The 22834-nt window shown below is 35.2% G+C and overlaps 1 protein-coding gene across 1 annotated transcript in view; it reads right to left on the reverse strand.

Moving 5' to 3' along the window:
* The window catches only part of CCDC186 (coiled-coil domain containing 186), a 49725-nt gene that overhangs the window by 19458 nt on the left and 7433 nt on the right, over window positions 1-22834 (reverse strand). Inside the window, exons 2-7 of the mRNA XM_081268055.1 lie at window positions 19613-20308; window positions 14394-14520; window positions 9687-9815; window positions 8173-8385; window positions 7225-7344; window positions 1660-1764 (exon numbers count right to left, since the gene is read on the reverse strand). Of these exons, the coding sequence (XP_081124181.1) occupies window positions 1660-1764; window positions 7225-7344; window positions 8173-8385; window positions 9687-9815; window positions 14394-14520; window positions 19613-20274 (1356 nt within the window). The 5' untranslated portion in view covers window positions 20275-20308. The remainder of the gene's footprint in view (window positions 1-1659; window positions 1765-7224; window positions 7345-8172; window positions 8386-9686; window positions 9816-14393; window positions 14521-19612; window positions 20309-22834) is intronic.

Below are 22834 nucleotides of genomic sequence, written 5' to 3' on the forward strand. Positions count from 1 at the left end.
CCGGTGGGCCGCTGGTCTGCCTACCTTGCGAGCTCGGGCGGCGGCTCTGCTCGGCCCCCACTCCAAATGGGGTGACTTGACTGCCACGCCGGTGGGTCGCTGGACCTTTTCCGGGCACAGGCAGCGGCCCCGCTCAGCCCCCACTCCAATCGGCTCGACGTGTCCACCACGCTGGCAGGCCACCGGGCCTGTCCCGCCGGTGGGTCGCAGGTCTGCCTACCTTGCAGGCTCGGGCGGCGGCTCTGCTCGGCCCCTACTCCAAATGGGGTGACTTGACTACCACGCCATCGGGTCGCTGGTCCTGTTCCAGGCGTGGGCGGCTGCTCTCTTCGGCCCCAGCTGCAGTTGGGGTGATGTGATACCTCGCCGGCGGGTCGCTTGGCCTGTTCCGGGTGCAGGCGGCAGCTCCACTCTGCCCCTCTGGCCCCCACCGCACCCAGCAGGACCCGGACCGAGAAGCAGTTTCCGTGGGTTCCCCAGCCCTGGGCCAAAGCAGCTCCGGGAGCCAGAACCCGGCCGCCCCGAGCTCGGTGCATGCTCTGCTAGGAGCAGGCTCCGAGAATCAGTCTCCGCGGGTTCCCCAGCCCTGGGCCAAAGCAGCTCCGGGAGCCAGAACCCGGCCGCTCCGAGCTCGGTGCACGGACCGCTAGGAGCAGGCTCCAAGAAGCAGTCTCCGCAGGTTCCCCAGCCCTGGCCGAAAGCAGCTCCGGGAGCCAGAACCCGGCTGCTCAGAGCTCGGTGCACGGTCCACTAGGAGCCAGCTCCAAGAAGCAGTCTCCGCGGGTTCTCTAGCCCTGAGCGTAAGCAATCTGTCTGCGAGACGCAGGCAAGTAACAGCCTGAAATCACCTGTTCCATAGCTGAATGAGCTGAGATCAGTAGAAAACAGGGATGATTACGTCAGCTCTCCAAGATGGCAGTCGCTGGCCTCCTCCGTGGTCCGACTGGTGTGGAGAACCGAACTGGACCGCTTCTCTCCTCTGTCTCAAACCCAGAACTCAGCACTGAGCACAGCCAGTGCACCGCTGGCTGGAGCCCACAGAATCCGCAGCACTGCACCTCCTCGCCGCCACCTCGCTGCTTCCCAGCGCGCGCCGCAGACTCCAGCCACGGGGCGATCAGCCGAACAAGCAGTGCGACCCTCCGTGCGGAGAAATCGCCCGCGACCGAGCCCTCGCAGCCGATCCTCGCACGATGAAAATCCCTCCACTAGATTCTGGAGCACCTCAATTTCGCTGGAAATTCCCAACAAGACAGCCTTCAGCTGCTTTAACTCGTCATTCTCCTGCACAGTGACGTGGCACATGGGGGTGATGCACTCCCTTCGCCACCATCTTCCTAGTCCTTCCTTGCATTTTTGTCCTTCTGATATTCTCTACGAATTTCACTTGGTTAAAACTGCTCTAATAAGATCCAAAGCAGCAGGTAGTTTAACAGAGGAATTAACCTGCAACTTATTTAACTGTTTTATCAAATCCATCCTATACTTCAGATATTGCCAATACAGAAATTTAATAAAACTGGAATACTGACATTTCGTATAATTTATTACACACAGTGTGTCTAAGCGCCTCACACCCAGCCAGGGAGGTAACTCAAATCACGTGCGAGAATGGCTTCCCACAATTTATTACCAATCTACTTGAAAAGCTAAACATACCTGATATGTTTTTATCATATCCTGACAGTTTTGTCGTATCTGATCTGCTTCTTCCTTTGCTTGCGTTAACTTTGTTGTTGTGTCTTTGAGTTTATCTTTGGTTTCCTGCATTGACAAAGAAAGACAAAGTTGGCCACAATGACACAAAGAATGGTAAAAAAGTAACCATGGAGTAGGGAAAGTTCTTGTCCCTAGAACTGTACCAAGGGGTGGTATACAATTCTTGCAATAATATTTTATGTTTCTAATAGAAAGTTAAATGGCCTACACAGTGAACTGATAGCCATTACATAGAGTTAGTTTTCAGCAAATTACCAGAAGTTATTAACCTGATAAGAAAAGCAAAGCGTCAAATAGTTCTTTGCATACCCTTATATGAAAGACAGTATTTTGGTTTATGGCCATGATATTTATTCAAAACTGCATTTAAAAAATATATATATTTTATTTTTTAGTTATAGTTGTACACAATATCTTTATTTTGTTTACTTATTTTTATGTGGTGCTGAGGATCAAACCCAGGGCCTTGCAAGTGCTAGACGAGCACTCTACCACTGAGCCACAACCTCAGATTTCAAAACTGCATTTTAATTAATAGATGCTGCAATATGGTTTTGTTCCTTGCCGTTCTCCTAAAATGGCGATTATAAAGATTTTTCTGGACTATTCTCATCAAATTCAAGTACTTTTTCTCATTTTTATCCTTTTCTTACCTGCTCCTTGACCACCCCTGACTCTTTAAATATCCTAATTTTGTGGCCATCACAAGATAATATTCTCCTCCTTTTCTTCTTTCTTCACTTTTCCTTTCTACTCTTGGGATTTTCAAATATTCAACCCTTGCTCTGCAGCTTTTTGTAATCTCCTGCACAGACCTGATTTAGTGCCATAGTTTGGGCTACAGTGAAAATTTTAAATGAGAGTTTAGGTATCTTTGTCTAGTAGCTTCAGTTCACAAAGTTGTAGATGCTGCTACTCTGCCTTCCCACAGATGGAACTCAGGGATGGCTTGGATTCTAACAACTGATATGCTGTATTGAAGCTTATATGTTTACCCAATTGAGTATAAAGCCTCTGGACAGCAACTAACTCAGTACTTATCATGTATTAATTGTTCAATTGATGTTTATAGAACTAATGGAAGGAACTCCTAATATGGATCTTTTTGTTCTACTCAGTTTGGTTTTCTCCACAGCAAATACTCACTTTTCTTTTTTCCTTTTTTCCTGCTATTCTAGTTGGAATACCTTTCCCGTCATTTCTTGAATCTCTCAACTTGCGTTTCTGCTTCACACACTGCTTTTTATATGTCATTTTAAAGAAACACATCTACCATTCGATTAAGTACTCAGTTATATACTTCTGAGTTGCTGGTCTTTAATTCAACAACAACTAAAGGAGCACTGACATGTGGTAGATACTTGCTTCATCTACTTGAAAAATAGCAATTAAGATATTCCTATGTGCCAAACAAATATTTATTAAATAAATATTTGAACAAAGGAAAAGAATCACAGTGAATGTGTTTAGGCTAAGGTATCAACTGTGTTTCATTTGTTCACTTATTATTAACTGAGTGAGCACCTATTATGTACTAGTTACTGTTCTATGCACTGAGGAAATAGTTGTGCAAGAAAATGAAAAAAAATCCCTACTCTCTTTTTTTATTTTAAGAGTTACAAAAACTTTTTATTTAAGAGTTAAATAAAAAATAAAATACATACGTAAATGATACATTAGGTATAAGTGCTAAGAAATAAAAATAAAGCAAGGACATGAGAAATTTTGGGGGAGGTACTGAAAGTTTAGATAGGGTAGTTAGGGGCTTACTGAGAAGCTGACAGGTAAAAGACTTGAAAGACATGAATTGAGGGGATTTGCTGAGGAATTGGATATAGTAACTGTGAGAAATCAAGGATAAATTCAAGGTTCTTGGACTGAGCAACTGCAAGGATGAATTGCAATTTACTGAGATAGGCAAGCAATGGAGGGAAGGGCGCATTATCAGTTCAGGTTAGGAGTGTTAAATTTAAGATGCCTCTAAGTTATTGAAGGTATCAGATGTCAAGTAGTCAGTTGAATATGTGAATCTGGAGTTCTGGGCAGAGGTTACGAATCTGGTAGTCACCAGCATGCAGCTCTCTATTGCTCTTTTCAAGTACACTAATCTTGTCTTCTGTAGTGCTAATCTGTTGTGAAGTCTATCCAATGTATTTTTCAATGTATTATGTGAATTTGGTCTTTTTTCTATCTTCCATCTCTCTCCTTATAATAGTCATGCTTTTATTTATCTTCTTGAACATATGAGAGTATATTTATAATAGCTGTTTTAACATCCTTGTATATTATCCTACATTTCGTATCATTTCTGGATCTGTTCCTATTGATTGATTCTTGCTTTATTCTCATTATGGGCTATATTTTCTTGCTTTCTTGCATGCTGGTAGTTTTCCTTTGGCTAAACAGTGAATTTTGTGCTCTTAGGTCAAGATTTTTATTAAATATTTTTGGACTTTGTTTTAAGGCATACCTAATATACCTGAAATAAGATTGCTTTTAAAGCTTTATAAGGTGGGTCCATAACAAATGTAGTGTAAGGCCACTGGTCTCCACAACTAAAACAATATCTGTTTGGGGCCTGCCTACTTGCTGCCCTGTGTGTAAAGAGATCTTATCTCTTTGGCTGGAGGAAACAAATAGTTCCTAGCCCTGAGTAACTCTAGGAATTACTGGCCATATTCCTTTCTGATCTCTGGAACTCTGTCCTCCCTGTTCTCCACACTTTCAACTCTATCTCTTCTCTTCAGGGGGACTGCTGGCCTCTATTTAGGTTCCTCTCATTGTAACACAGCCTGGAAACCTCCTGGCACTGTACCTCATTTGTTTCCCTTCATTCAAGGATCACTGTCTCATGCTGCTTATTGTCTCAAGTCTAAAAACATTCACTTCATATATTGTTTCAATTTTTTTTTTTAGTTTTAGAAGATGGAAGGATAAATCTGAACGTTCTTATTCCATATTGTAATAGAATATAGTCAACAAAATAAGGTTAGAGTGTAGAAAAATTACAGAACAGAACATAGAATACAGCTTAGTAGGTGACATGAAATGGCAAAGCTAATTTAAAGTGAGCTCTAGCTTCCATTAGTGGGCCTTATGAGAAAACAAACCATTTAGGAATGAGACTATCACAGACAACACAACCACCTCGGGAAAAGAGCACATTAAATGGCAAAGTCTTGCTTTAGGTGACCTAGTGGAAGGAACATGTCATAAAATATATCAATCCTGGTAATATATTAGATCTCCTGCATCCTGTTGGTCTGGGTACTGCCTCCATACCAGACTCCATTATTCTAGCTTTCTCTGAAGCATAATTGTCTGGAAAGTACCCAGAACTGCCAAATCATGTTGCCAAAGAACGACTGCCACATTTATTGCCAGCCACACCTATACTTTGGTGAAAACATCTTATCCTGAGACCAGGCTGGTGAAAAGGTAGCCACCAGGTAGATGATCAAATACATCAGATACATTGGGGGAAGTCTTCCTTCTTTATTCATTACACTCAAAATAAAAGGCTTTGTTCTAAGAGGTAAGGCATTAAAAATGATTTTAGCTAAACCCCAAAGAAGTCTTAAGGGAAGGGAACAAAATAGTTTCTATTTGATCTGATGATCTGGGTGTCTAGACTACCTAGGCTACACTTCAGTTCTGGTAGTATGCCCTAGAGATCTGTATGCTTTGACCCAGAGATTCCCTCTCACATCTATTAGGTAACATATAAAATATGTAAGCAGGGGTGTAAGCAGGGGTCTATCTCAGACCCTCTCTGAAAGCAATGACTGTGTACAGAACTAAATGCTTGCTGGGAAGAAAAGCCTTACTTTAAAAGAACAGGTAAATATTGATTTTCACATACCAGGCTAGTATGGATGTTATTTTCACTTTCTAGCATCCACACCATGTTACCTTACAGACGTCAGCCTTAACCCACTTTTCTAATGCACTTACAGAGTATTTGGTTCCATCTAATCTCAAGGCTGTCATTAAGAATCAGATATCGGGCTGGGGATGTGGCTCAAACGGTAGCGCACTCGCCCGGCATGCGTGCGGCCTGGGTTCAATCCTCAGCACCACATACAAACAAAGATGTGTGTCCGCCGAAAACTAAAAAATAAATATTAAGGAATTCCCTCTCTCTCTCTCTATCTCTTCTCTCTCTTTAAAAAAAAAAAAAAGGAATCAGATAGCACCCATTCTCTGAATATACAGAGCTCATATATTTGTAAAGTTTTTCACTCCTCAATGCTAGTGTTCCAGTAAGTTTAAGGATCCTGTCTCTTTTGACAATAGATGAAAATAAGGAAGGTACCTCAAATATTAGATATTAGTCCAAGTATTATGTTCATATCTTAAAGCAATTCAGGCAGCTAAAAACCATTATTGTCCATGTGGATTTGGAATTCTAATTCCTTATTCTGAAAACCAAAAGGAAGGGAAATAATAAATGGCTCAGCCCTGGAGACCTCTAGGGATTGCTACCCTGTTCCTTTCTGGCATTTCTTTCTTACCCTTGGTAGCTTCCTCATATACCTGTGCAGACTTAAGGGGAGTCTACTGTTCTGCAACCTATCTTTGACCATTGTAGACTACTCTCCCTACAGTCTTCTCTGATGATACTAACATATGAATACCCAAAGGCTATTAAAAATACTGATTGGAATTATTTAATATAGTAATCCAGGATTATAGTTTAAAGGATATCATTAGGCTTATTTTTGAAAGCCTCAAAGTTGATATATTTCTATATTACTCTTCTATTCAAGTCACATTTCAGAGTTGCTCTTTTACTTAATATCAAATACAGACTTTTATTACTTTGAGTATCAGCTCATTTAGTGCTTAAAATTATGGCATCTGGTACCAACTTTTATAATTATTTTTAATTATATTTATTTTTTATTAAAATGATATTTGCAGCTTGGCATTGTGGCATATGCCTGTAATCCTAGAGAAATCAGGATGCAGACGCAGGAGGATCACAAGTTCAAGGGCAGTCTGAATAATTTAGCAAGACCCTGTCTCAAAATAAAATTTAAAAAGGATGGGGTACATAGCTCAGTGGAAGAGCACTTGACTAGCAAGCACAAAGCCCTAGGTTTAATCCCCAGTAACACCAAAAAAGAAAACAAAAATAAAAACAGAAGAAGTTAAGAGAACTTATGTTTATTATTTTATTTAAATAGCATCACTGATATTTCTAAAAATTTCCAGAGTTTATTTTTGATTTTGATAACTTATACATACTCGTACCCGGCCCCCGACTTTGCATACAAAATAAAAATGCAATAAGGCAAATTTTGGTGTTGTAAACTACAAATAATAAAATTTAACATTTCAACCCATAAGTAAATCATGCAAGAAAACCTCTTTTTCATAATCACCAAATATTCAGGTCCAAACTATCCTGTAGGAGTCACTAAAGCAAGTTCCATGTCTCCTTAACTGCTATTGCATTCACTCCTAATTCTAATTTCTATTTCATGGTGTTACAGTACTCACCTTGTGTGAATCCATTTCAGCTTTCAATTTATTTTGGGCCCACTTTACTTTAATGATTTGAGAGTTGATATCTTCCTTTAATTTTTCTATTTCTCTGATGAGTCTAGTTGTTTCACCTTCCTAAAATAATATCACTAGGTCATATTTTTCACTTAAACAATCAATCATTTGTTCGTCATTTATATCCCTTCATAGTAATCCATTCAACATCACTATAGTTTAAGGGTTAATACACTATGACCCTTAGGCCATAAAACTGATTAGAAGGCAGTAAAATTCTAAATTTAATTAATAGACATGAAGATGATTAATACCTATATTTTAACTAATTGGATGTGTTGTGAGCACAAGCACATGTATATGATTCTTCTTAACTGGTTGACGTTAAATATTAAATTGGTTTTGCAAGAATTTCTGAGAATTGATAACAATATTTCTGAATTAAAAGACATTAATTTAATTACTTAGTTAACTCAGTAAGTAAATAACATAGGATAGCATCTAGGAAGGATATGTTTTTCTATAAGAAAAGCATAAGTTCTACTCTATAGTGAATAAGTGCTACATTAAGAGTCTGTCTGAATAGATATGTTTCTGGCTCTAAAACTATTCACATGTAACACAACTATGTACATATTTTACCAAAACAGTTTTCTTTGAGGCACAAGTTAATTTTTCCAATATATGGATTTTAAAAAGAAGATCTATTAAAAAAAAGTTATCTACAATTTATTTTAAAAGATAAAAAAATATCCAATAAACATGTGCCAATCAATACCTCATCTTTTCCCAGCAAACCTTTTTGCAGTCAAGAAATGAGATATTATAATTTCTAAACACTCTTAGAGGGTTAACAACAATAACTTTGAGTGTTTAAACCATGCTATCATCATTTGACTGGAAAAGCAAAGAATAAATTTCAAGTAAGATACAATGGCACAATCATACCTTTGCTTCATATAGCTGCTGCAACCGGCCTTTCTCCTGAGAAAGCTGCTTAATTTTGTTAGTGTTTTTCTCAAACTCCTTATTTGCATCTCTAAGTTTCCTCTCAAGGATCTCTTTTTCCTTTCGAAGGTCTAAAGATTCCTTCTCACCTCTTACATACTTCATTACCATTGCTTCTTTCTCTTGGCGTGCCTCTTCACATTTCTTGTTGGCCTTTGAAAAAATTATTATCTAGCATTAATAAAAAGATTTTAAAATAAAAATATATTAAAATAAATAATGTTTTCCTATATCACCAATGTATTTTTTAATCTTGCATTACATTCTAAGCCCTTGTGTCATAAAATTTTGAGATAAAAAGAAAAATTCAAAATTATAGAAAATAATACGATACTAATATTTGCTATTATTCTTTCCAATTCCTTTTACTTTGGCTGATATTTTCCATGTATGCTCCCAGACCTGCTACCCTACCCTTTTCTGTCCCATCCTGTGGCCCAGGAAAATGACTGTCATAGACCATATCAACAAGTTCCTTTACCCTCAAACTTCCATTTGGGTTCTGCCAGCAGGAGACATTAAACAAACATTCAGCAATGAAGGCAGAGTGAGGTCTGACTTCTCTAGAATCACCAGAGGTAGCCAGAAGACACTAACTCCTGTCAGGTGGCCTCTCTATACAGCTATTCTCTCTGGATTGCCCTGATTTTGGAGCTCCAGAAGTGTAAGTTAAATAAGCTTCTTTTCTTTAGAGTACCCAGATTCGGGTTATTTTTTTAATAGCAACACAAAACAGACTATACATAATATGTGTGACTTGTGCATGCACAGGAGGTACGAAAACTAACCAAAATATCAATAATTAGCTATGGAACAAGGAATGGGATATAAACAAATTGAAGGCAGGGGAAAAAATTATAGACAAAGGAGGACTTTCATTTTTTATTCTGTATACTTCCTTGACTTATTTTTAAATAATTAGTAGGCATTTATGTATTGCTTTAGTATCTTTGTTTATTTATTTTTTTTTTGAGATGCTAGGGATTGAACATAGGGCTTTATAGCATTCTAGACAAGCATTCCACCACTGAGCTACAGCCCAGCTCTGCTTTAGTTTTTTTTTTTTTTTTTTTTTTTCCGGTGCCATGGATTGAACCCCAAGGTGCTTAGCCACATCACCAGCACTTTTTATTTTTTATTTAGAGACAGGGTCTCACTTAGTTACCTAGGGCCTTGCTAAATTGCTGAGGCTGGCTTTGAATTTACAATTCTCCTGCCTCAGCCTCCTGAGCCACTAGGATTATAGTCATGTGCCATTGTGCATGGCTCTGCTTTAGTATTTTTTTTTTTTTTATAATTCTGCTTTAGTATTTTTGAAAGGCTGATTTTATATAAATAAAATTAATATTCTTAACATACCATTGATGTCAAAAAGCCTAAAAGAGTTAGTTTATTTTAATAAACAATAGAGTCACCAGACTATAAAGTTAATAATTTAGGAACATGAAAAATACCTGGTCCATCCGTTGGGCCATCTCTTTGTGTAATTGCTGAATTGCATTTTTAGCTGCAATGTCTTGAGCTACTAGTTTATCTTTGGAAACTTTAACTTCTTTATTAAGTTCCTCTATTCTTGATTCTAACTGTAAAGAAAATTATTCCCAGATCATTTTCATTGCTATAATAAACAGACCACTAATACTTCAATAAATAGTATGTATATAGTACAAAGTGTGTAATGAATATATTTTAATCATTGGAATCAATAGCAATATTTCTATATCTCATTGGAATTGTTAGCATAAATCTGAAGAGAGTGATACATTAAAGTATACATATGGTACCCTGGAGCATCCACTCAGGAATAACTCAAAGAAGTGTAGTTAAATATTATGAAAGAAATTTAAATATTACATTAGAAAATATTCAATTAGTTGAAAAGAAAGTAGAGGAGAAGAGGGGGGGGAAATAAGACATAGAAAATGAAAAGCAAAATGGTAGACATAAATCAATGTAAAATATCATATTAAATGAAAATGGATTATATAGTCACATCAAAAGGTAGAAACTGACAGACTGAAATAAAAAAACAGGATTCAACTATATGTTGACTCCAGGAGACAATTTAGGTCCAAAGATAAACTGAAAAGAAAAGAATGCAAACAGTAATCATAAGTAGGAGCGATTATATGAATATCAGATGAAATTGAATAAAATTTAAAAAGTGTTACAAGAGATCCAGAAGGACATTTTATAATGATAAAAGGATCAATCCATTGAGAAAAATCAAAAAGATCTAACACATATCTAATAACAGCACCAAAAAACTTGAAGTAACAACTGAACAGAAATGAAGGGAGAAACAGACAAATCAATAAGTCAGAACTTCAATATGCTACTTCAAAAGATAGACTCAACTAGGCAGAAGATTAATGAGGAAACAAGAGAGTTCAACTAAAAAACAACTGGATGTAATACAACACTCTACCCAGCAACAGCAGAATATACATCTACTCAAGTACACATGGAATGTCCCCCAAGATAGAATGTGTGCTGGCTTTACAAATAAACCTCAATAAATTTAAAAGATGGAAATCATATAAAATATGTTCTCTAACCCTAACGAATTAAAATTAGAACTCAAAACAGAAAGAAATTTGGGAAATTCACAAGTTTGTGAAAATTAAACAACATAATCATAAATACCAATGGGAAAAATCACAAAGGAAACTGAAACTAGTTAATGAATAAAAACGAACACATAACATACCAAAACTTATTTGGTGCATTTAAAGCAATGTTTAGAAGAAAATTTGTAACTATAGTGACCTTTATTAAAAAATAAAAAAGATTCCAATTTAATAACCTAAATTTCTAGTATAAGGCAATGGAAGAACTAATTAAACCAAAAACCGAAGGAAGAAATAATATAATATATAGAGTGGAACTTAATAAAACAAAGAATTAAAGAACAGAAACAAAACTAGAAGTTGATTCTTTAAAAAAGTTGACAAAATTGACAAACTTTTAGCTAAATTGAGAGAAGACTCAAATTACTAGAATTTAAAGATGGACATTACTACTGACCTTAGAGAAATAAAAAAAATTGTGAATGAATACTACAAACATTTAACTTAGAAAAAATGGAAAATTCCCAGAAAAAAAAAATCAACTATCTAACTAGCTCAAGAAGAAACATAAAGTTTCAATAGACCTGTACAAGTGATTTCTTACCCAGAACAGCAACCAAAAAAAAAAAAAAAACTATCCACACCAAGAAAACTTCAGATGCAAATGGCTAACAGGTAAATTCTACCAAACATTTAAAGAATTCTTCTAAAATTCTTGCCTTAAAAAAAAAAAAAAAAAGAAAAGAAAGAAACTCCTTTCAACTCATTCTATTTACTCCTAGGTATATACCCAAGAGAAATGTAAAAGCTTGTGTACGAATGCTCACAGAGCATCAATTGATGAAAGGATGAATAAAATATTTATTCATACAATGGAATATTATTCAATCATTTAAAACAACAAAGTATTGATGCATACCTCAACTTGAAAGAAACTCTGAAAACACTATTACTTAATATATGATTCCATTTATATTAAGTATCCAGAAAAGGCCAATATATAAAGACATGTTGTTCTCTAAGTCTAGGGATGAGGGTGGTATTGGAGGCAAATGAGTGACAACTAATAGTGGTGGGGTTTCTAAACCCATGGTGAAGGTCACACAAATTAATAACCATTGAATCATACACTTGAAATGAGTGGATTGTGAGGTATATGAATTTTATCCCAAAAAACTATTTTAAAAGACCTAAACATAACATGTGTGCTGATTTTTCTTATAAAAAACTATCTAGAGACACTACCAACAGAAATACAAACCACAGATGGATGTAATGGTACATGCCAATAATCTCAGCTACTTAGGAGGGTGAGGCAGGAGAATCACAAGTTCAAGGTCAGAACATGCAACTTAACAAGACTCTGTTTCAAAATAAAATAAAAGGGCTGAGGATATAGCTCAGTGGTAGAGCGCTTGTCCAACATGCTCAAGGCCCTGGGCTCAATCCTCCATGCAGCAATGCTCAGGGGAAGATAAATGATAATGAGGACTTTGATTTCATTAGTGGATTAATCTACTGATAGTTGAATGGACAAATGCAAGTGGTGGAAACTGCAGGTGGTGAGGCAAGGTTGAAGGAAGTAGGTCACTGGAGGTGTGTTTCTTGTCCCAGGTTCCTTCCTCTTTCTTTGCTTCCTGGCTGCCATGAGATGAGAAGCTTTCCTCCATCTTGCTCTTCCACTATGATGTTCTGCCTCATCTTAGGCACAAAGCAATAGAGACAACTGACCATGAACTGAAACCTCTGAAACTCTGAATCAAAATAGACTCTTTCTCCTTTAAGTTGTTTATGCCAGGTATTTTGGTACAGAGACAGAAGCTGATTGTCAAAACAATATGGGCAACTTAAATTTTTTAACTTATTTTTTTGGTATGGGGAATTGAATCCAGAGATGCTTTTCCACTGAACTACATCCCTCATTTTTATTTATTTATTTTTTTTAGACAGGGTCTTGCTAAGTTGATGAGGATGGCCTTGAACTTGTACTCTCTTGCCTCAGCCTCCCAAGTCACTAGAATTACAGGTGTGTGCCACCATACTTGGCTATAACTTAAATTTTCTAGTAGTCACACTTTAAAGAGCAAAATGAAACAGGTGTAATAGTTTAAACTCAATATACCCAAAATATTTTCTTTTCAATGTACAGAAACATGAAAAAATGAGCTATTTTATAATTTTTTGTACTACGTCTTTTAAATTAGCTATGTATATTATGCTTATAGCACCTCTCAATTTGGACTAATCACCTTTCATGTGTTCAATAGCCAAATGTGGCTACCATATCGGACAGTGCAGATCTAGAGATAAAATTAAGAAAGAATATTGTACTAGACTTGTTTTCTATTTAAAAGTATGAAGTTCTTTAAATGCTAGCAAAAGAAAGATGAATCCAACATTCTTTTTTTCTTTTAAAGGTATAACCTTTAATATACTTGGGAAAGGAAGCTCTGGTTTTGTCCCATCTGTTCAGTCTGAAGATTCTGGTCATCAGCAGTTACCTGACTATTGGACCCAGACTATTATTATTAAATCTCCTTTATACTTTAACCTTCTTAAGTTTGGTTTACATATGGTAGTCCTACAGTACATAAAAATCAGTATTAAATATCATACATAAAATCTGACAAATGTATTCATCTTCAACTGTGAAAAGATGCATTAATTGAATACCAAAGCATAAACAAGTGAAACCTGTATAATTTTTTATTATATTGTCACCAAGTATTTTCTGCTATTTTCATTATACAGCTTTCTGTAAAAGATGAAACGAAAGGAAATAACAGTCATGTGCTACATAATGTTTCTGTCAATGACGAATAACAAATGATTCAACATGGTTATATCACCTAGTGATGTTGTAGCCATCTTAGTTTAAGTAGATCCTATGGATGGTCACACAGTGACAAAATTGTCTAATTATGTATTTTCTCAGAACCATCCTCATTGCTAAGTTAGTATACTTTAAAGACTAGAATGCTTCTCATCCTGCCCACAGAAGAAAATGCAGCTCAGAAAGATAAAGACCAGCTCAGTTTTGTTATCAAGTCTAAGTGGTTACTTTGTTGATTAGAGGAGTTCATTAAACAAGAAGAAAGGAAAGAACAGGCTAAGAGAGCCAGTTAGCTCTGTGATTATACACAATCACAAGTAATAAGAACAAATCTTCACAGCATAGTTTACAAAAATACTGAAAATAGAACCATACTAGATTTTAAGTATAAAAGTATCCTAATGCCAGATATAAACTTTTAAGTTATGTACAGTATAGCTTCTTACCTTGATTGATAAAAATGGTCTAGTGACTGTCAAATCAAATTGTCTTTATTATTTTGAACATAATGTAATATATTCTATTTAGCAGAATAATCACACATATCGTAAAATATTTACATAAAATAAAATAATTCAAGCTATGATTCCTACACTTCATAAGAGAATGCTTTAAATATGAACAATTATCTGCATTTAAAACATGATTTAATTTACAGAATTTCAATTTATATATAAATTTTCAGGAATGTGTTTATTTTATAAATTATCAATTAAAATTTTATAAATATGGTATTTAAAATTTTTTATCTTTTTTACCTGTTTAATTGTGTTCACATGCTGCTTCTCTGTTTCTGTTCTTTTTTTTAACTCTTCTCTTAAATTGTCTTTTTCTGAACAAATGTCTAAGATGAGCTCCTGATGCTTCTTATTTTCTTTAATTAACCTAAATATAAAAGGGTAGTATAGATAAAACATAATTAAAAATGGATTCATAATGAAATGTGGGGTGTTTGCAGATTAGGGTGTAGATATCTATGATTATATTGGGTTAACATTCCAAAGTAATCTTTTATCATAAAGTATCATGTTTATACAAGGATAAAATTTCTTAATGATACATTTCTCATTCTCAGAACTGTCTTTTTTTTTTTTTTCAATGCTGGGGATTGAACCCAGGGCATCATGCCTGCCAAGCAAGCACTCTACCATTGAGCCACATCCCCAGCCCTTTTAAAGCTCAAATGCTTCTAATCCTGTCCACATAAGAAAAAGCAGCTCAGAAAAATAAAGATCAACTCAGCTTTGTTATCAAATATTCACACTGTTGATCTATGCATCAGATATTCTGCAAAACATTCTTTTAGCCAATCAGGTGGTTAAATTTTTCCTAGATATTCCAAATCAAGTAACATATAATCAAAAAAAGAAGATCATGTCCTATTATAAACAGGCCTTTGGCCATCTCAACTATGAACAACTTTCCTTCAGCACAGAAACCCCTGGGATAAGTGGTTTGTAATCAAGAGCAATTTTATCCCTTCAAGCATCTGGATACATTCTGGATTGTCACAATAAGGGCAGGGGTTGCTACTGGTTGTTGAATGGGTGGAAGTCAGAAAGGCTGCTAAGCACTCTAAAATTCAAAAGACATCTCTACCTGTAACAAAGAATTATCTGAGCCAAAATGGCAATAGGGCTGAGACTGAGGTATCTTGCTTTACATTTTAGAAATATTTTAATGATATACTAATAGTTATATAAGTGTAGTCAATGTAAAACAAAGTTTAAGCAGAAATTTCATCTTAAGTCCCCCTACAAAGACAGAAATAAAATCTTAAAAATTGCCCACAAAGGAATCTGAACTATAGGATACCTAAGAAAGTAAACAACTATTATTATAGGATTGTTAATGTTACTAACTATAAGTTTACTGCACACTACTTGCTAAGTTAAAATTTTAAAAAAAGAAAAAAGATATTATTTCCTGAGGGATGGTGGCATACTCTTGTAATCCCAGCTATTTAGGAGGCTGAGGCAGAAGGCTCTCAAGTTTGAGGCCAGCATGGGCAACTTAATGAGTTCCTGTTTCAAAATAAAAATAAAAAGGGCTGGGGATATATCACAGTGATAGGTTCAATCCCTAGAAGAGTGGGATAAAAAAGTTATTATTTCATTTAATATTCAAAATAAAACTGTAAAATTATCATCACTTCTGTTTTATGAAGTTAAAATAAGACACAATGGAAACCCAGGACTTATTCCAGGTTGTATAGCTAGTAAGAGGCTGAATTGAGTTTTAAATACTGGTCTCATTGCAAAGCCCAGGCCTTTCTACCTACTACTCTGAAGATCACTCATTTACTTAACTAATGCTTACTGGGTACCTACTATGTTTCTTACCTATCATCAAGGGAGAAAATAAAAATAGACATATTTTTAAAAGAGATAAGTAGATATAACAAAATTTCAGATAGTGATTTTAGTCCTATTAAGAAACATTAACTAAAGCAAGAGGACAGAAAGGACTTGAGCTGTGATAAGGCTGACCTTTCTGAGAAGCAACAGTTGAGCGCAGGAATGCAGTGAGGAAGCAAGCATGCAACTGTTTTGGAAAGTGGCAAATGCAGCATGTAGGTTTATTCAAGCCTTTGATGGCACAGTAGTTTAACTTGGATTACATAATACATACACACACACACACACACACACACACACTCATTTGTTACAAAAAACTACTTGAGAGACAATTCTAAATATACTTCACAAGTAAACAGAGGAGGAGTTGGGGAGTGAAGAACAACAAACATTATAATTCTCCTCCTTCTCCTTTTGTGGTAGTGAAGATGGAACCTCAGACCTTGTACGTGCTTGGCAAAGGCTTTACCACTGAGCTACAAAGCCATTCCAAAATTGTTATTCTTATTTGCCAAGTACTCATACAAATAGATAACTGTTCATAATTAATTAAGAATTTTGTTGGGACCTTGGACAACAACAATGATACATTAGAAAACAGAAGAATAAAAAATAGTGAAATGGTGGTTGCCGGGGGTCAGGAAGTAGAGGAAATGGGGAGATGTTAGTCAAACGTTACAAACTTTGGGTTATAAGATGAATAAGTTCTGGGGATCTAATGTACACCATAGGAACAATAATTAACAATACCATATAATATACTTGAAATTTGCTGAGAATAGATCTTAAGGGTCCACACCACATACACATACCCCCAAAAGTATATTTGTAAGGTGATGGATATGTTATCTAACTTCATTATAGAAATCATTTAACAATGCATATCAAATCATCATGTGGTACACCTTAAATATATACAATTTTGTACTTCAATAAAGCTAGGGAGAAAAAGAAAACAGGAATGGATATATAAACAAAGACATCTGAAAACAAATGCATTTATGAACATTTCAATCAAAGGAACTGAAAAGTAGTTTTCTTCATGAAAAATTAAAATGAAGGCAAAAGAAAAGAAATTTTAGTTGTTTTAGAGCTGACCTGAATGAACAAAGCTTTTACTTGGAATTAAAAATATTATGTGTATGATCAACCTCACTTTAAAGTAACATATGACATTTGTACAACGTCTAATGCCCACAAAATCCCATCTGGTAAGTGCCCCTCACACAGATGAAAAATATTTGACTCAAAAGAGGTTTATATAGTTAAGGTAACACTTGGCAAACAGCAATGGGAATCTTCCAACTCCAGGTTTCTGATCAGAATTGTGCTCACCTCACTGCTCTGACAGGATGAAGCAAAAAAGAAGACTCAACTTTTTACTTTTTAATTTTAAATAAGTTCAACAATTTGTAATTAGTTAATTTCTATAACCACATTTATAAAACCTCTGCAGCCAAACTAACAAGGCTTAGATTTTAACCTTGCGTTGATTGCATGTGACCCTGAACAAGTTACTTACTGTTTCAGGTACCTCATCTGTAAAATTGGGATAATACCAGTATATACCAGAGTTGTTAGGAAGATCCCATGAGTTTATGTGTGTGTGTGTGTGTGTGTGTGTGTGTGTGTATATATATATATATATACACACATACATATACATACAGATACATATAGAGTGCACATTATTAAGAGCATGTTTTTTTGTAATTATCATTAAATGCACATGTCTTACAGTTTATAAGAGATGTACAAAAGTAATGAGTCCACATCTAAGAAAAGTGAAAAGAGGCAAAAATGGAAAGGTCTAAAAGATAGGTGCAGAGAGCAAAGTAATGAGGAAGTTACCCTGAAAAAAACTAAAAGTGGCAGAAGCTCCAATGATTCAAATACATAGAGAATACAGTTTATTCACAAAATAGCACTATTAAAGATATAAATAGGAGTAATGCAATAGTTGTAAGGTAGTACTAAGAACAGTGTTAGAATCTTTAAGATATTTGTAAGCTCAAAGAAACTATTCACAACAGTCAAAATGGAGAAAGAACTCAAATGTCCATGAAGGAATAAACAAAATGTGGTATACACATAGAATGGAAAATATTCAGCCTTAAAAAGTATGGAAATTCTGACACACGTTATAATATGGATAAACTGTGAGGACCTTATATGAAGTGAAATAAGCTAATCACAAAGAGACAATATTGAATGATTTTACTTACATGAAGTATTAAGAGTAATCATACTCATAAAAAGAGAAAGTAGAATGGTGGCTTCCAACAGGGACTGGGGAGAGGTGGCAATAGGGATTTGTTATTTAATGAGTATAGTTTCAGATTTGCAAGATAAAAAATTCTACAGGTTGGTTGTACAAAGATGGTAAGTTTTATGTTTTGTGCATTTTATCACAAATAAACTCAAAAATAGAAAAATACAAAAGGGACAAGCCTAGATAATAAGAAACTAAAGCTCACTGGGTAAACCAATGAAGGATTAGTGATTTGGGCAAGACTGATCCACTGAATAGGATATTCTGAAAGACTGAAAACCAGGAGGAGAAGATCATGAAAAGGCAAATTGATATCAAATAACGTTTGAATTATGGTATATTTTCTTCTGTTATCCTCCTCTGTCAAGTAGACTACTTCTCTTTCTCTATACACACATTCTCTTGATTAAAAAAACAAACAAAAAAACTTTGAGTATCCTATTTAAAAGAAATCACTATATATTTGAGTGAAGGCTAGCTAATATACTTTATTTAACTTTCTTATATGTTACAAAAGAGTACCTAAAATAATGCATCACTTAGCTATATAAATCAAGAATAAAAATATAAGGTAATATATTAGGAAAAAAGACTAAATGAAATTATTATTAAAATTTTATGTTCTTGGATGGGCACGGTGGTGCATGCCTATAATCCCAGTGGCTGGGGAGGTGGAGGAAGGAGGATCATGAGTTCAAAGCCAGCCTCAACAAAAGCAAGGCACTAAACAACTCAGTGAGACCCTGTCTCTAAATAAATCACAAAATAGGGCTGGGGATATCACTTAGTGGTTTAGTGCCCCAGAGTTTAATACCTGGTACCCACCCCCATGAAAAAAGTTTATGTTCTTATTTATTGAAGGAAAATCAACTAATTCTATGTCCTTTAGATTTTAATTTTCAAACTAATGTATTTACACTGGGGATTTTTAAAAAAATGTTGAATTTTATGACTTTTAATTTCCTTTTAAATTTTTCTTATTTTTAACATATTTCTACATTCTTTCAACAATGAAAAACTTAGGTGGAAAAATATAGCTGAGTTGTAGAGTGCTTGCAAGTATTAGCACCCTACTGAAGGCCCCAAATTCAATACCTAACCCAGCAAAAAATTTTTTAAAAAAGTTTTGTCTGTATAAAAAATTCAATTTTTCAATGAACTTACACTATTTACTATAATATTTAGTACTTTAGAGTATTAAATAATTAGAAAAACTTGGCACTCAGTAAATACACCTTTATTTATCATGGCTGTACTATGAAATTATTAGTAAACAAGATGATAACTTAAAGGAATTATATCTGTAGTCCTAGAGAAAAAAATTACTTAAAGGAATTTTAAAACTTACTTTTTTATAGTATGTTCCTGCTGCAAATATTTATCTTGCACACACTTTTCAAACAGAACTAATGCATGTTCTCCTTTATTCATGCCATTTGGTACTTGGTGTTCTTCTGCAAACTCTGTAGACAACAGCTCAGATTCTATTTCTTCCAACAAATCCTCTGATGCTGAAACATTTTTTATTTTTGAAATAAGTTTCTTGGTGCAGTCTGTATCATAGAGACTTTCTGAGTAAGTCTTTTGAGGAGCTGCTTCTGTAAATGTAGATGACCTTAATTCTGCCAGTATTTGTGTTACAGTCTGTTCTGTTTCACTTGTTTTAGACACTTGCTTTGCAAAATCTCCACTAGGTAAGTTAGTTATTTGTTCGGAATCTTCTGGGCATATGTCTTTTTTGGCAGAAGAATCCTCACATCCATCATTATTTGGGACATAATTTTTGTGTACTTCAACATGACTATTGTGTTCATTAGACTGACATAAAATTTTGTCACAATTTAATGACAATAGTTTGGATTCATTTTCTAATCTGCTGCTTTCATCACCAGAAAATGAGCTGCATGAATCTTCCTTTAATTCAGATATTTTCCCAATATTTTTATCAGAGGAAATGAAGGCTTCATTCTCCGTCTCTGACATGTTGACAAGCACCAATTCACTTTGCATTTCTTCAAATTTGCTTCTGATCTTTGTTTTACATCTAAGAAATTAAAACATCAAAATTTAAAAAAAAAGAATTTAAACCAAGACCTCATATCTCTTTGCTCACACTCCATGATATGCAATAACCAAAGACCACAGATTTTTCCCCAAAATAATTTCTTTAATAAAAATCTCTTTGAGAAAAAAGAATAGTATAGCCAATCCAAATTATCTACAATCAGCAGAGCCACTGCAAAGTCTCATTGTCTTTCCTCCTTCCGTTCAGTCACCTAACATCCCTAATTACTTTGTTGCTATTTAGCATTTTCCAATCATTCCTGGAAGATGTTAGGTAGGGAATAATACTTATAGATGGAGGATTAGTGCCAAAGATGTTTACACTTCTTTCAGCTCTGAGGGGAAGAGACTACAAGATCTATAAGAAAATACTGGAGAGGGATGGAAACACTAGAAGAGAAATCACAAACCAAGATAATAATATAATGCATATTAATAATGATAAAAAAAATTTACTGAGAGTGGCTCAGGAGGCTGAGGCAGGAGGATCACGAATTCAAAGCCAGACTCAGCAAAAGTGAGGCACTAAGCATCTCAGTGAGATCCTTTCTCTAAATAAAGTACAAAACAGGGCTGGATATGTGGCTCAGTGTCCAGTGCCCCTGAGTTCAATCCCAGTTACTCCCGCTCCCCTTCCAAAAATTTACCTAGAAGGAAACCAAATAATAACAAGTCATGGTGATCTATAGCCTATAGACCTAGCTCTGAAATAAAAGAAGTTAAGACATAAAGGATTCCCTGATAGAAATTAATTTTTTACTGAGGCAGTGATCCACGAAGTACCATGATGATTTTTAAACATTTTCATCAAAAATAAAACAATTTTCAAACAAACCAAGTGGAGCCCACATGCACTACCTAGGTGAACAGAAGCAATATTTAAAAATTAATTTGACATGGTTGGAATACGTTTTGCTATTATTTAAAAAGATTACTATCCTGGCTACTTTATGAAAATCCCTCAGCTTCAAAGATTGCCTTAGATGGATAAATATAAAATCTCTCAGTGATCTTACTGAAAAAGAATTGTCAACTTCTTTTGTCAGGTATCAAGAAAGCATATATAGAGCAGATGAGCTACCAAATCTTAGATTAAAAAGTAGGCAGGTGATGTTCTCACAGAGATGAGTGCTATACTCATCTGAAAACAGATGAAAACAAAATAAAGGTTAATTTTTTTAATAACAAAATGAGGTATAATGGAGGGGGTGCACAGAGGATGATTAAATAGGATAAGAGAAGACTAGTAAGGTAGAATCCTCAGAAAATTAAGCAGGAGTGAATTTTGTTAATAAAGACAAATCTGGAGCCAGGCATGGTGGCACACACCTATAATCCTGGCCCATCGGGAGGCTGAGGCAAAAGGATAGCAATTCAAGGCCAGACTCAGCAACTCAGCAAGACTCTGTCTCAAAATTAAAAATAAAATAAGAAAGAACTGGGGATATAGCATAGCACCCCTAGGTTTAATCCCTAGTACAGAGGGGAGGGGGAGAAGGAGAAATTGTAATAAATCACAAGACTTATTTACAAGACTCCTAGTAGGTTCAAGTATTTGTTGAATTAAAGTCTATAAGCACAAAAATGATGTTCTAAAACTAGTAAGACTACTATTTGGTGAACCTCATTTTAGGAATACATAAAATTGAAGGAACAATTAAAAGGAAAGAGAAGATCATCAGCTTCTTTTGTTAAATAAATATTGCCTTATTGTTTACACTTTGCTCTTTGGGGCAGAAACTAATATAGCCACTGACTTTGGCACTCTAAGCTATCTATCTGTATAATATTTACTTTCAAACAACCAAACAGAAATCATCATTATCTTGCTGTATATATTAGATAACAAGCCAAAGCCCACACTGATGTTAAATACTTGGTTTAGAAAATGCAAATAGTGTAGTATATAAATGAAAAGCCTCATTAAGTATTTTATATTCCAAAATCTAGAACAAAGTGAAATTATTTTCCAACAGGGGCACTTGCCACTTATATTACCTCACTCAAGGTAACTCACTTTAAGAATAACTTATGAATGTGTTGCTGTTTAATTTAAAATCTTAACAATTTAGAAGTCAATTTAAAAGTGAACTTTTTAAAGTATCATGAATCTAACAGAAATTTAACCCAAAGCCGACTAAGACATAATATAAGTAGCAGATAAAAAATGCTATGCTCCTCAGCATACAGCAAGTGAGAAGCAATTTATCAACAACTTTATGGCTCTTCTCCATGTGCCTGATTTGTCAACAGAAAAACACTAAACAAAAATGGGTTTATTATCCTTTTACCAGCTTTTGTGGTTCTCAAGAATTTAGTCTCCAAGTCTTCTCTGCTAGAATTCATTTACTTAGATAACTTGAAGCCACAACTCATAGCTGATGCCTACATAATTTTTCAATCCTGTACTTGAGTTACAGATATCATATTATCTATCTCCTCTTCCTCACTGCCTCCGTCTCTGTATTAAATACTTTACCTGAATATAGGCATTTCCACTGGAAGT

This window comes from Spermophilus citellus, assembly GCF_964194105.1.
Source record: "Spermophilus citellus genome assembly, chromosome: 15".
Taxonomy (NCBI): Eukaryota; Metazoa; Chordata; class Mammalia; order Rodentia; family Sciuridae; genus Spermophilus; species Spermophilus citellus.